Genomic DNA, 18855 nt, shown 5'->3' with positions numbered 1-18855 from the left:
CAAGGTTTGGGGTTGCGAGGCTTTCGTAAGACGAGATACTCACGACAAGCTTGAACCTCGAAGTGAGCGATGTATTTTCATCGGCTACCCGCAAACTTCCTTTGGATATCTCTTCTATAGACCGAAAGATAATGTTATCTTTGTTGCGAGGAGAGGAGTTTTCCGAGAGCGAGAACTCATAAACCAAGGAGACAGTGGGAGGCAAATCGAACTTGAAGAGATTTAAGAATCGATAGATGAAGGAACCTCTACCGCTGGCATTCAACCCGAGGAGGAAACTCCGGTTGAACCGATTGACGAATCCTTACCTCTTAGACGTTCTGATAGAGTTAGAGTTCATCCCCAGTTTTATGGTTTTCATATTACTACCGAAGGGGACACGTATATTAGTGATGGTACACTAGTAAATCTTGATGAACCTAATAGCTATAAGGAAGCCATGGCAGGCCCGGAGTCTGCGAAATGGAAAGAGGCGATGGATAGCGAGATCCAATCCATGTACGATAACCAAGTTTGGAATTTGGTTGATTACGTGCCCGAACGTAAGACCGTAGGGTGCAAGTGGATCTTCAAGAAGAAGACCGACGTGGATGGGAACGTACACACATATAAGGCGCGATTGGTTGCGAAGGGCTTTACTCAAACTCCCGGAGTTGACTATGATGAGACCTTCTCACCAGTTGCGAAGATTAAATCTATTAGAGTGATGCTAGCAATTGCCGCATTTCATGATTATGAGATTTGGCAAATGGATGTCAAGACCGCTTTCCTTAACGGAAAGTTGGCTGAGGATGTTTACATGGCTCAGCCAGAGGGGTTTGTGGATCCGAAGCATCCGAATAGAGTGTGTAAGCTTGAGAAGTCCATTTATGGACTTAAGCAAGCGTCTCGCAGATGGAATCTTTGCTTCGATGAGAAAGTCAAAGAGTTTGGATTTGTACGAAGCGAAGACGAATCTTGTGTATATGTCAAAGCCAGTGGGAGTATAGTAAGCTTCCTCGTTCTATATGTCGATGACATATTACTCATAGGAAACGACATCCCGACTCTGCAGGAGGTTAAGTCCTGGCTCGGGAAATGCTTCGCTATGAAGGACCTCGGAGAGGCTTCTTACATTTTGGGAATAAGGATAGTAAGAGAAAGAAGTAAGAGACTAATTGGACTTAGTCAGAATACTTACTTGGAGAAGGTACTAAAACGTTTTAGTATGGAAAACTCAAAGAAGGGAGAACTACCGATACAAGGAAATGCCAAGTTGAGTAAGACTCAAAGTCCGAGTACCGAAGCTGAGATAGCAGAAATGAGCCGAGTACCATACGCTTCCGCAGTTGGCTCAATCATGTACGCTATGACTTGTACTCGCCCTGATGTAGCCTTCGCTTTGAGCATGGTTAGCAGATATCAAGGGAACCCTGGCAAAGCACATTGGATTGCGGTGAAGAACATCCTTAAGTACCTTCGGAGGACGAAAGAATGGTTCTTAGTCCTTGGAGGGAGTGATGACTTGAAGGTGCGGGGGTATAGTGACGCCAGCTTTCAGACCGACAGGGACAACTACCGTTCGCAGTCGGGCTGGGTCTTTACCCTAAATGGAGGAGCAGTGACATGGAAAAGTTCCAAGCAGGAAACCGTAGCTGATTCAACGTGCGAATCAGAGTACATCGCAGCGAGCGAAGCGTCGAAGGAGGCAATATGGCTGAAGAACTTCATCGGTGATCTTGGAGTTGTGCCGGCCATAAAGGAGCCCATGGAGATTTTCTGTGATAACGAAGGTGCGGTTGCCTTGACCAAGGAACCGAGGGATCATGGTAGATCTCGACATATCGACAGAAAATATCACTTCATTAGACATCGCGTAGAAGAAGGACAACTCGTAGTGAAGAGGATATCATCAGAAGATAACCCAGCAGATCCGCTTACGAAGGGACTGAGTAGGGTTAAGCACTTGCAGCATGCTAGGAGTATTGGGCTGAAGGATGATATTAGTATAGATTAGATAGTATTAGAAACGTATAATAGATAAATGTAATTAACATTTGATGATTAAATAAAGGAGTTTTATTTATGAGTAAAGTTACTGTCACATGTTAGTTGTTTAACTATTGTTTCACTTTGCATGTTTTGACTTCCAGAATAATTGAGTTTATTAGAAATAATCGAATTATTCAAATGGTCCACAATCGTTCATATGTTGGGAGTAGATATGAATGAAGATTGTCATGAATTGGTGTGTAGAGTGTCTAAACGGTGTTAGACATAGCAAGGGTTGCTGCAACGTTCATGAGTGCTTATGAACTGGTTTTGAGCATTGGAATAAACCCGCGCTTGCTGGAATCACTTTATGGAATACGATATAAAAGGTGATCGCAAGACGATAATATCATATGGTCTTAAAACCTAGATATATGGTTTATTATTTGTTAATTGATTGTGCATTGATAATGCGAAAACGCATCAGTAACTTGATGTTATAAAACGCATTGTTGTGTATAGTTGGTTAATGAATAAGTAAATGCATATAAGTCGAAGTTTATCTGTAAATTTTATCCTAAGAGGATAGAAGAGATATCTTGGCCACTCGATGATTTGATTTGACTTATGTGCCGGGCCCGGTCAGAACTGAATTGATGTGTTCGATTAAGTTCTATGTCAAATAAATCGAAGATCGAGAAATCTAAATGCTAGACTAACCATTCCATAGGATTGTCAGCATGATATCTAACAGAGGACTGTACGATCCCTTATCTAAAGGACAAGATTGATTAGATCAGAGTTGACAGCGTCTTTGAGAGCTACGATTGCAAACCGTATTGTACTTGTATAGTTACTAGACTTATCCAAGTGGGAGACTGTTGGAATAGTGTCTAAGGCTATAACTATATTCGGTGGTGCATGGTCCTTTTGGGTTGCCTTCACCATAGCAACTTGAAGGATGATTTGTATAAGAGAGAGTAAATATTATAAGGAATAATATTTGACTATTTGATTAATATAAGTCATAAATTAATTGGTATTAATTTGGTGACTTAAAGAGATTAATTAAATAAGAGGGTATAAACTGTCAATTGTTTGATAGTTAGACTTTAGACTATAAATCCATTAGGATACACCTTGGACGGATTCTAAGTGCTTTAGATAAGCTAAAATCGTCCATAGGGATATCTATGGAATGGATTTGGATAGCCTTAAGAGAAGATTATCCGATTAGGGTTTAGGGTGAAACCCTTAAGGAGTCTAAAGGTATAAATAGGCCCTTGGGATGGGGAATTCGGGTACAACCTTGTAGAACCTGAAGAAAGGAACCTCTGGTCGAATTCCATTCCCTCTCCTCTCTCCTAAATCATCTTGCTTGCTATTGGTGTTTGTAAGCCATTAGAGGAGTGACAATTGTGACTCTAGAAGCTCCAAGACAACAAGATCAACAAGGAACTCAAAGGTATGATTCTAGATCTGTTTCATCATTGTTATTTAACCTAATTAGCTATTAGAAGTCTTGGATTCAAAGCATGTTTATTAGAAAGCCTAGATCCAAGCAATAGGGTTTTGCATGCGCACATAGGAAAGTTCTTATGGCTAAAACCCAACAGTTTGGACTAATCAATGCTCCCGCAGCATTCATGGATTTAATGAATAGGGTTTGTAATCCGTTCCTTGATAAATCCGTGATAGTGTTCATAGACGACATTCTGATTTACTCGAAAGTCCAGGAGGAGCATGGCAGACACTTGCGAGAAGTGTTAGAAGTTTTGAAGAAGGAGAAGTTGTATGCGAAGTTCTCCAAATGTGATTTTTGGATTCGTGAAGTCCAATTCTTGGGTCACGTGGTCAACCAAGAAGGGATAATGGTTGATCTAGCAAAGATTGAAGCCGTAATGAAGTGGGAACAACCGAAAAGTCCCACGGAGGTTCGAAGCTTTTTAGGATTAGCCGGATATTACCGAAGGTTTGTCCAAGGCTTTTCTTCGATTGCTACTCCATTGACAGCTTTGACCCACAAAGGAGCTACTTATGCTTGGAGTGATAAGCATAAAGAAGCATTCGAGAAGCTAAAGAAGAAGCTATGCGAGACACCGATACTTTCTCTACCCGATGGAGTTGAAGACTTCGCTGTTTATAGCGATGCGTCTGGTGTTGGATTGGGTTGTGTTTTGACCCAAAGAGAAAAGGTGATAGCATATGCGTCTCGACAACTAAAAGAGCATGAAAAGAATTACCCGACTCATGATTTGGAGTTGGCAGCGGTAGTTTTCGCTCTGAAAATATGGAGGCATTACCTCTATGGCACGAAGTGCAAACTTTTTACTGATCATAAAAGTCTCCAATATCTCTTTAATCAGAAGGAATTGAATATGAGGCAACGATGCTGGCTAGAATTACTTAAAGACTACGAATGCGAGATAGTTTACCACCCCGGTAAAGCTAATGTTGTTGCTGATGCTCTTAGTCGGAAAGTCAATATTGAAAGGAAAAGGCCAAGAGCATTGACAATTGAAGTTGTCTTGACCATTGTGGAAAGTATAAAGAAATCTCAAGAGGAAGCTTCTGAGAAAAATGACCAAAAGGAGGAACGTTTGGGTAAAACGTTGGTGTTTGGTACAAACGGTCATGGACTGAAGGTGATCAAAAGATGTCGAGGCCAGTTTGCATATAGTATCAACCCTTGTGTTTTCTCCCTGGGGGATTTGTTTGATTGAGAAGCTTTTTAGTGATCGTGCTAACTCGCACACTTTCTCCAAGTACCTTTGCATTATTTGGTCCTTGGATTCGTATGTTCCATTGATTTGATTGGTGATGAGGAGGGAATCATTGAGGGTTGCACGACGTTTCACTCTGACTTCTTGGGCTAGTTGGAGGCCTGCTAGAAGTTCTTCATACTCTACCTCATTGTTGGAGACCTAGAAGTTGAATTACAATGCATACGCAATTTCATCACCGTTGGAGTTCTTGAGAATTAGTCCTTCCCCAGACCCTTCCTTGTTTGCAGATTCGTCAGTATGTAGTTCCCAAATGTCTTAGCTTGCCTCCGTTTTTGAGGGTTCTATTGGAACGGTGCTTGACACATCTTTGATTGTGTCAGGAATCTCAACTAGGAAGTCTGCCAAAGCTTAGGCCTTGATGTTGTTGTATGGGCGATAGTCTATGTCATGTTCGCCTAGCTCGATCACCCATTTTTCTAGGCATCCCGATTTCTCTGGTCTCAACAAGATTTGTTTTACCCGGTAACTAGTCAAGACCTCAATCTTGTGGGCTTGGAAGTAGCGCTTGAGACGGCTGGCTGCATAAATTAATGCGAGCACCAATTTCTATAAGATCAGGTAGTTTAGCTCAGGACCTTGTAATGCTCTGCTTACGAAACATATTGGTAATTGTTTCTCTCCCCCTCGATAGATAGTACCGATGATATGGTCTCGTCGCATGCAGGCAAGTACATTTGCAAAATTTCTCCTGGTAGGGGCTCGCCATGGCTGGGAGCTGGTGTAAAGCTTCTTTTAGGTGTTGCAGGGCTTTCTTGGGAGTAAAATTTTAGTGTTGCTATAGTGAATCTATCGTAATATGCTCTTATTGACTCTCCCTCATTTTGCTTGCACGCCATGATTGATTTCGCATCTCCTTTACCCTTCTTTAATTGCACGAAATTATTAAGGAAGAGGTACCTTAGCTGCTCAAAGCTCGAGATGATGTCAGTTCGTAGTGCCTCGAACCGCTTATCCATTATCAATTACGTCACCGTCCACTCGTAAGTGTCGATATGCTCGTCCAGATCGATGGTGCCATCGTACTTTGGGATGTTCGGTATCATCGCCGAGTGTGGAATCTTATATCGAAAGAGTTCCTGACATAAAGCGGAGCTGCTACTCCTTACTTGGTTTCCCATGTGTGGGTATGGAAATCCACCATACATCATGAGTTGTTGAGCGTAATACGGATTGTTGTACGTTTGATTGTACATCGCCGTTTACGATATGTACAGTTGTTGTTGTGGGCTTGTTTGCATGTTTTGCTGCAACTATGAGCTCAATTCCTGGCTATTAGAGCATGTGCATATTTGGTCCCTGCGACTGTTGTGCGGGGGGGGGGGGTTGACCTTATATGTTGATGCTTAGTGATAATTAGGCTCCTACGTCGATATTGTGTTAGGGTTGGAGCCCTACGATGGTGGAACATGGGGAATGGATCCCTGCAACTGATGGATGTAGGGATTGAACACCGGCGGTTATTGTGCGAAGAACGGAATATGCGACATGCTTGCGTTGGGAGAGAAATGATAGTTCGATATTGGGTGTTGCACTGAGGACAACATGGTTCTTAGAGACCAAGTTTTCATCCCCGCTTGCTGCAACAACAATTGTGGCTGTGAAGTCGGTGGTTGTGATAACTGAGTCACAGTTATCCATGGCGCCGCGGTCGTGGTTGTTACCAAATGCTCTTTTGTGACGGGTGGTGGTCTCCATAAGACGGTTATTGATATAGTTGCGGTGTCCTCCATGGAGCCTGACGCTTGCGCGACTGGCGTTTGGGTGAAGGCTTGTCCTTCTGATGCAGATGCTTGTGTGTCGTCGAGTGATGACATAGATCTGAGTGGGGTTATTTCTCCTCCGTCGAGTGTTACACGTCCTTTTCTCGTCATTTCCGACGTTTAGTGTCGTATCAAGGCTGTGTAACTCTGAGTACACGCCCGAATGACGCCTAATGTTGTGATATGTGCTAGGCACTTAATGCCGTATCGTGATGGTTCCGAATGGGTCGAGCCCTGTAATCACAATAAAGAAAGATTGTCAGTCGACGATCGAGAGGTAATCCAGGGATGAAGCTTCGATGATTTAGTTAGTATGAGTGTATGTGTGGGAATATGAAGATTAAGAGTGTGTGTGTGTTTTTGTTTTTTGTTTTTTGTTTTTTGTTTTTTTTTTTTTTTTTTTTAAGAATAAAGCAATCTCTTCCCCTAGAGGAGAATGATCTCCTTTATACTTGTCTCTATATAAGCATGATCTCAACAGTATCCTTTGTCCCGTCTAGCCCGACAAGATATGGAGGAGTCTCATTGGTGGACCGTGCATCACTAGTGGTCATATGCTATTAGTGTAGAGGAGGCATAGGACAATGCTCTGAGCGTTACAACGTTACACTTTTCGCTCTGGAAAGCGACCAACTATGTTTTTAGCTTATTATAGACCGTGAATTATCGTCTGGAATTGAACTTGGGCGCAAGAGCGCCAAGTACCAAGGCCCTAGTGCGAGACCATAAGGGCGAAGGTCTGGGTCTGACACTAGGTTGTCCTAAAAATAACAATTTTGTTATATTTAACGTATTCCTAGAGAAATATGTTAACACCATGCTTTAAATCAGATCAAACTTATATCGCGATCTAAAATCTTTTTGGTGATCAAAATTAATATCATATTTTAAAGTCTTCTTAACGAGTATGGGAAAATCAAGGCTAAAATTATGAAACCATAAAATCTTTCACACGGTTAAATACATACAAAAGTATAACATTTTACAATGTTTAATAAGAAAAATATTTAAAATAAAACAAATAAGGAAATAGAACTCCAAGTAAGATGCTATATTAGAAAAAACTTAGAACCGTTGATTTAAAAGTATAACATTTTACAATGTTTAATAAGAACTACTGTTTGTTTGATTCCAACCCCAAATCTTGAAAGGACGAAACAATCACATATTTTTAAGGTTCTAAATAACGTAAGGCGTGGCTTGGCGGCAAGGTAAAAGTTAAGCCATGACAAGCCTTGACGAGCCATGACGTTTTTCAAGGCGTGACTATATTATATACATTAAAAGATATAAATCATATAATTATTGAATTTTATCAAATATATGAATTTTTTAGAAGTGTTATATTAATATCTAATAGAAAAATGTTAACAAAAACTCATTTATTTTAGGCTCGATAAAAAAACAAAACAAAAAATAAAATAAAAAAATCCCGCACCTTGAAAAAAACTCGTGCCATAACGCGATAAGGCGCGCTTTGACACATTATTTTAGTACCACGCTTCACAAACCCGCCTTAGACGTTTTCGTAACGGCTACACCACGCCTCGCGCAATGGCACGCCTTGAGGCGCGCCATGGCGCGCTTTTTAGAACCATGCATATTTTAGAAGTGGTATGTAATACATATCATAACACACAAACATACACACAACACTACAAACATTAACAATAGACTTCTAATTATATTTGTTGCTCGTTTGCATCCAAAACGGAGCTAATTAAAGTTTTAATGCAAGTTTAAAAAAAAATTGTTTCTTATCATTTGTATTAGATGTTATCATATTTTTGACAACAATGATACTAATCAGAACACTAAAAAAGAATATCACTAATATACAAGATGATTCAAATTCAGTAAAAAAAGTTGATGCTTAAACTTCAAAGATGATAATTCAAAATCAAAAGACAAAAATAGAAAATAAAACTAAAGAGAAAAAAGTGGAAGAACCAACCAACATCAAAGAACTAACGAACATCAAAATTAGTCGTCAATCGATGTTAGGATTCAAGCACTTCCAATAGCAATATCGAACGTTGTGAGTAGATAACATAATCGTAATTGTATAGATTTTTAGAATTACTTATGAAATCCATTTCCTTCCTTAAATATTGGGATGTTACAACTTAGTCAAGGATTTTCCCTTACATAATTGTTGGTTTAACATATCTTAGTTAGAAACTCCTAATCAATAAACATGACATGCATAATAATTTTTCTTTAGAGCCATCCGAACCAGCCTGGTTGGTAGAGATAAATGTCTCTTGTAGTAGAAGCCCAAGGTTCGAATCGGGCAAAAGGAGTTTTCTAACTTTGGAGGTTTAACATTTAACCAACTGATCTGTTCATTTTTTCTTGGAAGCTGATTTGTAAAAGGTTAATCGGGAAAATCTGAAGCTAAAGTGGAGGAATGGAGAGTCTAATGCCATATTGCCATGAGAGTTTTAAATGTGTATTTTTGGAAGTTTACTTTAAAGGGGTTGAGAAGAATAGAAGATTACACGTGAAAACAAATGGATTATATTTATTTATTTATTTATTTATTTAGAGTAGGGAAGGAGATTTGGTTTAAATACGAAACGAAAATAAATATGATTTTTACCAACTATTTGACAAAAATAAAAATGAAACATTTTCGAGTTTTCCCGCGCTCGAAAAATCCACAAAACCCACTCACAACTTCGTCTGCTATCCAACTACGGTCGCGCCACCATGACGACCGCCACCGCCAACCACCGTAACAACTCACCGCCTCTCACCCCGGACGACATAATCCGCTTAGCTCAGTACCACACTACTGCACCGCTTCATCCTTACCTCCTCTCCCCAACTTCTCACGAAACCCTTGTCTCCCACCTCCACACGCTCCCTCCCTCCGTCGTCTCTGAATACACATCGTCTCTCCTCTCTCTCCTCTCGCCATCTCCTTCTGTATCTACCCTACTCACATCTCTTCTCAATTCCTACTTAATCCTCTTCACTTCCAACAAAATTCCCCATGATCGGCGTTCTCTTAAAACCCTGGAACTCTTCTCTCCCCATCTTGAGAACATCCCGATCAACGAACTACAAACAATCTCTGATACAATCGTTTCGAGTATCTCACAAATCAACAGAGATCCAGATGAAGCGCAGCTTCTCGACTTGCTTCCGAAGTGTCTCCATATCATATTTAACTCTAATGAGATCGATAAACCCCAGGATTCAGTTGATGCGGTCTTTGATCGTATCCTAGATTGTAATTGGTCAAGGATTTTGTTAGTGAAACTGGTTTCTATCATTCACGAGTTCAAGTTTGTTGGTAAGGGAAGAGGTAAGCTGTTTGCACAGAAGGTATTTGACAATATGCATTGTGTTGAGCTGCAGGATCTTCCTTCATTAGTTTACCAGTTACTTGTTTTGGCTTCAAAAGGGTTTAACAAAAGGGAAATAATTGAAGGTATTGTTATGTTCTTTGGAACCAAAATGCATTCTAAAAAGGCGAGTTCTAATATCATCAGGGAAGTTGAAGGGACTGTACTGTTGCATGTCAATTTCGCTGTAAAGCAAGATCCTTCACTGGGACAGGAAATTATGGGGCTTGTGAGGTCAAATCTTCAGGCGATTGATCATTTTGTTGTTGGGCTATTGTTGTCAATAGCAAGAATTAGAAGGTACAGGGAGAACTCCATGGGAACACTGAAAACAGCTCTTATCACTGCTTATAAGGATTACAAATTTTCAAGGTACATGCCTCAAGATTACATATTTTATTTTCATCCTATTAGTGTGTTACATTCATTTTGCTGTTCTTATCAGTGGCCTGTTCTATGTACTTGTGCAGACATTGTAAATGGCTACCTGATGACTTAAAGGAGGAGTATCTACAAAATGCCCTATTGACAGAGAAAGCAGTGCTAAGAATTGTAATTCACCTCTTTTTTATTGCAAATTTTCTTCAGCAATCATATAATTTTGTTGTGTTTTGGTTAATAACTTTAGGTTAATGAGAGTAATCATGGAAGAGAACATATTGTTCCTAGCATAGTCCACTTGGGCTTTTTGTTTCTGGAATCAGGGGAGGAAATGAGCCATAAAGAAATTGGAAACACAGGTCTTATGGGTTCTCAAGAGCTTGGTATTCAAATGCTAAAAAGTTTATTTGAGGTTCATGACATGGCAAGAAATGAGGTTAATATAAACAAAAGAATAATATTCAAAAATCTAACATTCACATAAAATCTTAATGCAGATTTTTTTTTTTTTGCAGATTATCGAGCAATGTAAATTTCGAATCCTTTCTCTTAAGCCTGAACAAAGTTTAGCAATCATAAGGTATTCAAAACTCAAAAGCCTATCTTATGTTTTCTTATGCAGATTGAAATAATCTTGTGTTTGATTATTTTTTATTATTTATTTTTTGATAGGTTACTTGGTAACCTAGTGCAGAACTACCCATACCCCATGTTAGAATATGTGTCACATCTGAAGGAATTGTTGGATTATTTTGGTTTTATGCACAGCAAAGTTGCTTCCCATTTGATTAACATTCTAGTGCCACTCATCAAGTTCAGTCATAACCTTCAGGTTTGCATTCTTCTAACCATTTATTCAGTCAAATAAAAGGTTCAAGGTTGTAGTCTATGATTATCCGAGGAATGTATTTGATCACATAATAATAATTTAGATTATGAGCTTGTTTCTTTTCAATAGAGACATACATAACTTAATTTGGATGAATACATGGCATTGTTATTTTTTACTTGGTATAAATAAACCATTAGACAGGGCAAAATGTACATGTGCATATTGAGGCTTTGTTGTTGCAAGTATATGCATTTCTTTTATTACCTACCCTCTTTCACCTCAACATCACAAACCCATGGTTTGATCCCCATCTAAGCAGAAGGGTAAAATGGTCATTTATCGGACATCATTAATCCATTGAGTACATAACTTTGGCAGGACTACATAATCTTGGTGGTGCGCAAGGCTATGTTCAGACAAGAAGATCAAATCCGCTTAGCTGCAGCTGGAGCCATTATCGACTTAATTCTTGCAGACAAAAAATCAAAACAAAATATGCCATCTTCTTATCAAGAATCCTCTAGCCAAGCTAGCAGCAGTCAACAACCTCAAATAACCCGTGGAATTAGCAATGATCTTTTCAAAGAGCTCAGTAGTTTATTACAACGATGCCTCTATCAACAGGTTTCTTTATATCTACATTCTACCCCCAACACACACACACACACACACCAGAAAAAAGTACATGTGCTTATTGAGGCTTTGTTGTTGTAAGTAGGGGAAAGTGAAAGAGGTTGTATACCAGGGACTTGTAAAGCTTGTGCTGGTTGATCCATTAACAGCAGGGGAAGTTTTTGATTTTCTGCGGCCTCACTTTCTACAGTTTTACAAAGAAGTAAGTACTCTTAGATAATTCATTTATTTTTTTTTAAATATATATTTATGTTTCCGTTTCATGATTGACTTTATGCTTTTGGTTTCAGGATGGTCAACTTAATATAATCCGATGCATTAGGACTGAGAATAACAAAACTTGTATAGTAGAACCACTTGATGATCTTTTATCGTGTGTCTCATGGGTTCTTTCACTTCAGCCACAAGAAAAATCTGAATCATGGGCTTCTTTCGGGTTCTCACTTACGCAAGAAAACGAGGTATTCAATTTATAAAAATGAAAGTTTTAAAAACAGAATTTAATTATATGGATTGGTGTGTCAATGGTCAATACTGAATATCAGCATTCAGCAGGCAGGAGGAACAGTTTCTGGTGAGTCGTTTTCCAATGCTTTGTCAAGAATCCGGAAGCTTCTAAGAAATGGAAATTTGGAAGGACAGTTAGGTTTAGATACACCACAAGAAGGAGAGACGTACAAATATAGTGCTAAGATTATGTCGGGTGTTATTGAGGTGATATTGAATACACTTGCTGCTGAATTGGAAAAGGCAAGTAATGATATAAAGATTGATTTAGAGAAAGAGTTGATTGATCTTGTTGATCTACATGAGTCCTTATGTACACAAAACAATGGTGCTAGAAAAGATACACCTCGGTCTACTGCTCCTGATCTAACATATAAAAACGAGTCAGATAACACAAAGTGGTGTAAAGAAACAACTACTTTCATGTCAACATCAAGCATTCATCACTTGTTTCAACTCTACAAGTCATCAAACCAACATTCTAAACTGTTCTATTTTGTGTTAAATGCCACTTTTTGCAAGATCAAATCTTGTTCCAATGTGGCAAAAGATGATCCATTGAAGGGTTTGATGTATGGTGATATAAAGATCCTAGGTCCACCATTGTTGAAAGTGATCACGTTGCTCATTCAACCAGATCAAAAGAAAAAGGAAGCTAAAGGGAAAAAAGATGAAGAAGATAAAAAGGGTCTCGTTCTCTTGGCTCTAATTTGCTTGAAAGAACTGCTAACAATCTGTTCTCAAACCCCAGAGGAAATGAGAGAAATTGAAGAAATGTTGTCAGATTCTTTAGTTGAGGATGAACCACTGGACATTCAAAGGGAAGAAGTCTTCATTACAAAAATTGTTAAACCTCTGTTCTCTAAGCTTCTTCAAGCAAAGTTATTCCATGAAATTGAGGTAAAATCATAATTCTTTTTATGGTTTTTACTTGTAGATATACGATTTTGACTTGAATTATACTGTTATGTTATCAGGTGCTGTGTGATATTGCAAAGATTATTGGGTGTAAAACTGTTGGTGATTGGGCAATAAGAATTTGTGAAACAAGTAATATAGCAAACACGAAGATTGCAAAAAGTGTAGTGAATCTAGCACTATCATGTACTCAAGCTCCAAATGATTTGGCTGTTGCTCAAGATATGGCACTGGAGTTGATAAAAACAACAGGATCAGAAACATACAGAATCATAAACAATTCAACAGAAACTGTTATATCATCAGCGATCCTACAGTTTCTTGAATCAGTTCTTGCTGACATGGATCGAATCAGTATGAAGATGAAAACATGTTTCACCAGTGCTTATAAAGGGATAGAGATGGATGATAATGGGATACACAAGTCACATTTGACATTAGAAGAGACTCTGTACCATAGGGCTGAAGCTGTCATGGAACTGTTATCTTCTTTTGTGGTGATGAACCTCAAAGGTAAATTAAATTACTCAATCTTTATCTACTTTCTTGAATTCTGTAAAAAAGTAAACTTTTTAGCGATAGTATGATTGATACACTCTAAATTTACAGATCTCCAAGGTGAACATGTAGTGAGATTGGCTGCTAAATTCTACAAGAACTTAGCTAGGGTTTCAAAGTTTCTTATCGCACCTAAAGGCTGCAAGCAGATTTTACCAAGTCTCAAGTTTCAAAAGCTTGTGGAAGTGACTTGTAAGCAGCTAACAGGTCCTTTGTACATTTTCATGGAAACAATGCAGCAGGTTTGAACTTTGAACTTTGTATTCGTGATTTGCAATCTAGTTTTTTACTTAATTAAAACATATAATGATTGCAGAAACAACAAGCCAGTAGTAGAGCAAGTAAAGGAATTTTGAACAAGATTAAAAGGGAGAACAGATGCATCCCAGATTTGATATTTCAGATAGAAGATTATGAGAAGTATCTGATTCTACTTGGCAAAGCTTGCAAAATGAACTTGTTGAGGCATGCAAAACGTAGCACTGCTAGAGATTTTAGAATAACCGGCCCACAAGAACAAGAACAAGAACATGAACATGGGAATGATCAGGAACATGATGAAGTTAATGAAGCTGCTGCTCAAAATGATTTGGTACAAGACTCTGAAAATGGTGAAGAAGATGATGCATTATTACCTGACACAGGTACCCCATTTGCTGCAGAGGATTCTGATGAAGATGACAGTTTGATTCCCAGAAAGAAGAGTAGAATTGTTGAAGATTCAGACGATGAAGCAAATATAGAGAGCGCTTAGATGTGATGAAAGATTATTTGTATAGTAAACAACATACACACATATCAGAAACAAAATTCTCATCTTTTAGCACCAACAAAAATCATCGAATCTGAACAAGAAACGTTACAGTTATTATTATTGAAATTATTATCTATACAGCACCAGAATCGCCCACGAAAAAAATGTTTAAGCAGGGTATGATAGATCATCGCAATTAACATGAAAACTACTTACGCTATATGAGATCCCGAAAATTGCGTAGAATTTACCCCTTTTTTCACTACCTTTATTCATTTCTCAATATTAATATTCGCGTCGTCATCGTCATCGTCATCCTGCAGATCCGATGCTTGAACACGATTACTGTGAGCTGTTTGTATCAATGGTCTATTTGTTGCTGTATCTGTATCAACGAACGTCGCAGAAGACATCTCCATTTGACATATCCTAACTGCCCCAAACAACTTCTCCGGTAATTCCTCTTCTTCCTGAGCTTCAACTGCAAACCCCATATCGATTGTTACAGCCGTGACGCATCCCAACGCCAAACGCAAAATCGCAGTGGCGACCTTCGAGCTACCGATGTCGACGTCAATCTCTAGGTAATTCGGGCCGCTGTGGTAGTGGCAATTCAGGGCTTTTCCGAGCAGGCAAGCGGAGTAGTTCCCGACGGTGGCTTTCACGATCCACGGCCCTTTGACGATACGGTTCACAATCTTAAACCGCTGGTTGCGGAAGGCGTCGTCGCCGTGGATGAAACGATAGAGAAGTGAACCGGAGGGAATCGGATCGCCTGTTGCGAAGTAGAACACAGCACTATGATGATCCCTACCTGGAACCTGTAAGTTCACGGCCAATACGAAACTCTTCGCAGTGTTGCTTCCTTCGCACTGAGACTTCCTAAGCGCGTGCATCACACGGTTGTCGGCGCGTGATAGGACGTGGTCGAGTTTAGATGCAGAACGGAGCCAATCGACACCTGCAGGATGAAGGAGCCATGGACCGGAGGGGCACTTCTGCTTCTTGGTGAAGTAGTTACTGCCGCGGAGAGAGAATAGATCGCCGGGAGGGGACGCCCAACCATTGGATCCAGTATCGAGGTCTACAAGCTTCAGAGATCCACCGTTGATTGCTTCTTGCCTCCAGTCTCCGTCTTCCTCCTCGGCGGAGGAGGCCTTGTCGACGACGGTGTACGCGGCGGAGGAGCTCCTATGCTTTTGCTTATGCTTAGTGGAACACATTCTCTCTCTCTCTCTCGGCCGCCTCAGGGAGTAGAGCACCGGCTAGAATCAGACGCGTTATGGATGGGGTGGAATGGAAAGTCTTGGATTTGTAAAGGGAGTTTCGGAAGAACCCTTTTTTAACTCGCGTTATCACTCAGCTATAATATGGTTAATTTGTTGGGGGTTGTTTTGGCGTGTTTATGTATACTGTATACTTTTCGCTTCCAAATAACAAAATAATTAATCGACATAAAATACCTACTTTTAAGCAAATAAAATTATTACTTAATACTATATATAAGTTTATGTTACATTTTTTTTAATTATATTTAACCATAAAAAATCGTTACATTTATGACGAGACAGTGTGTCATTTTTGTTTTTTTCTAAATAGAAAATAACAATAACTAAAAAGCTAAGATTTGCTGATCATGTAAATAGATATATAAATGGACTAAAGATCACAAAGAAATAAATAGTTTTATTTTATACATGAATATTGTATGTTTTTATCGATACACATCCATGTAATCATACATCTGTATCATAGAGGGCAACAATCATAAGCCTAACGATTAATATATTAATTATTTATTTTCAGTTTAACAGAAAAGTGTAAAATAAGAATTAAGAAATAATATGTTATCTGTAAACCTGATAGTGACAAAAATTGTGATGTTGGCACACTCAATAAGACATAACATACTACTCCAAATGGAGTGAGAATATACAACCTAACTCTTGTCATTTCTTAAATGATTGTGATCGATTTATTTTTAAAATATTACATATGTACATATATATAATACAAAGAAAAAGTACATGGACACAATAAACAGGGAAGGGACATGGGAATGATGGTCAAATTATCAAGTGTTCGGGATTATTATTTATAACATATGTTTTTTTTTCTTTATTTAATAGAATATGTATTAGTTTTTTTATGTGATATAAAATACAATTAAAAAATAGATTGACTTATGTTTGCTTATTATTATAACAATTTACACAAACCCATACTATTATACTCATAAATCTAAAATTTTTGTATATAACGAAACTTGAACCCTTAACCATTAATTGATATATACATATCCAACTACTCATGTTATCGTTGGACTAAAAGGTATTATTATATAGTGATAAAACATAAAAATGCATCATTTTTAGTATTTGATAAATTCCATAAGATAACAAAAAAACATCCTTATAGTATTATTGATTTTTTTTAAAGAGATTATAATATTATTGATTTATTTATTTTTGTAAGTATAAATGTTTATTTTTTTATGTAAAGGAAAAATGATACATTAACCCAACAATGCATTTCGAATTTGCCAATTTAGTCCCATAACTTATTTTTGTGTTTTTTAAGGGAATAAAATTGTTTTTATCGGGTCTAATTGGTCACTTTAAATAAAATGAAGGGGTAACCATGTTACCCCTTTGGCACATAAACAATTGTTGACATCATCGTTTGAAGATTTGGAAAATCTAGAAATATTTGGTCAAAATTAAACTTTAAAGTCAAAATTGGGGAAATCCACAATCAAACTACCTTTGCCACATAGACATATATTCCTCATCCTTCTTCCTCTCTCTTAATTCTCACTCTAACCCCACCCCTACCGTTCATTGTCTTCATCTTCCTTACCTCCGTCATAAGTTCACAACAGTTCTTGACTTCCGAACAAAATACCTTGCTTAATCTCAAGCAATAGTGGGGGAATCCACAATCACTAGCAGAATGGAACTCCACCTCGTCACCTTGCAGCTGACTGAAGTGTAACATCCCAAAAACCATAGTAACATTTTTCATTTTCAAAAGATTTTTTTAGAAAACCCATAAGTCATCTAATTCATTGTTTCAAAACATAATCATAAAATAAGAGTATCAAATAAATCTCTCACACATAAATCTACAAAATGATATGTACACTTACGCCTTTGGCTTCCGCCGATCCTCAAAACTACCTGAAACATTTAAATCCACAAATGTAAGCTAAAGCTTAGTGAGCTTTCCAAAATACCCCATACAACAATACACATACAATGCATGCACACATGATCCTTCAATATGAATGGAACGCCTTGCAAGGCCTACAATACACCTGGACCGCTCTCTTGAGCCTACAACACGGAGCTGGACCACTCTTATTGGGCCTATGATATCAATTGGACCACCCAGGTATCTTGGCCTACAACATATAGAAGAACCACCTCAACCCAACCACAATATGTCGACATATGCAAACAAAGAAACAATAACCAACAAACACATGTAATCATAATAGATCTACCATACAAACAAATCATAACAACATAACAACAACCTACACACAATGTGACCTCCCCAAATTTATGTCCAATTAATTTTTTTTCTTTATGCTTATTTAAAACAGATATTCTTTCATTAGTGTGGAATTTGTCCCAAAATGTTATTAATGTGAAATGATATAAATATCAAAACATTTCCGAAAAAAAATTCTTCATTAACATTTGAAAGCTTGGGATGTCATAACGGATACAAAAACATAAGCATGAGATAGTCTCTACATGCCTTACCTCAATTTATTTAATGGCCTAAAACTCCTTAAATCTCTTGGCATATTCAAACGTTAACATCTCCGAATCTTCGTACTGTTACCTGTGATCCAAGGAAATTGAGTGGGGCAGGCTTAGGAGCCTGACGAGCACATAGGATTTTCAATCCATAATAATATAGCTTATATATATATATATATATATATATATATATATATATATATATATATATATATATATATATATATATATCCCGTCAAACGAATAACCCGATTACCCATTCCCGTTATTCTCACTCCTGGATCATAAGATGATGATTATGTGGGACCTATCCTAAAGGATCATTGAGTAGGTAATACTGTTTAGGGGATTCCTTAGAAATATATATCAATAAGGCAACCATGGAGTAAATAAAGTACCCGTATGAATGTATAGTTTATTAACATCTAAAGGTTGTAGACCTGCCTATGTGTGGTTCATTTATCACCTACAGTTCGAACACTTGTCTGTGTATGGTCCGTTTAACATCTACAGGTCGAAGACCTACCCATGTATAATTGATTAACACATACATGTTGTAAACTTGCCCGTGTATGGCTTATAAACACCTTCAGGTTGCAAACTTGTCCATTTTCCACCAGACTTGTCTAGAA

At 38.1% G+C, this 18855-nt stretch overlaps 2 protein-coding genes across 3 annotated transcripts; one reads left to right on the top strand and one right to left on the bottom strand.

The window, feature by feature from the left end:
* The first annotated feature begins 9137 nt into the window (after positions 1-9137).
* Positions 9138-14591, top strand: LOC144999910 (fanconi anemia group I-like protein). Of its 2 annotated transcripts, none has more exons than XM_078959063.1 (12): positions 9138-10242; positions 10341-10422; positions 10499-10687; positions 10767-10831; positions 10924-11083; positions 11462-11707; positions 11802-11918; positions 12007-12177; positions 12269-13123; positions 13201-13654; positions 13751-13941; positions 14016-14591. In XM_078959063.1, the coding sequence occupies exons 1-12, from the start codon at positions 9230-9232 to the stop codon at positions 14451-14453; spliced, it is 3981 nt and encodes a 1326-aa protein (XP_078815189.1). In that variant the 5' UTR covers positions 9138-9229; the 3' UTR covers positions 14454-14591. The 2 variants fall into 2 exon arrangements, with proteins under 2 accessions (XP_078815189.1, XP_078815190.1); XM_078959064.1 differs by having other exon boundaries at positions 9139-10242; positions 12272-13123.
* Positions 14546-15828, bottom strand: LOC144999911 (protein ENHANCED DISEASE RESISTANCE 2-like). The gene has a single exon (XM_078959065.1). It carries the CDS (start codon positions 15674-15676, stop codon positions 14726-14728), a length of 951 nt encoding a protein of 316 aa, XP_078815191.1. The 5' UTR covers positions 15677-15828; the 3' UTR covers positions 14546-14725.
* Between the last annotated feature and the right edge of the window lie 3027 nt (positions 15829-18855).

This window comes from Lactuca saligna, chromosome 6, assembly GCF_052625555.1.
Source record: "Lactuca saligna cultivar CGN05327 chromosome 6, ASM5262555v1, whole genome shotgun sequence".
NCBI classification, from domain to species: domain Eukaryota; kingdom Viridiplantae; phylum Streptophyta; class Magnoliopsida; order Asterales; family Asteraceae; genus Lactuca; species Lactuca saligna.
Note: the sequence above shows the minus strand (reverse complement) of the source record. Positions and strands in the feature narration are given on the sequence as shown.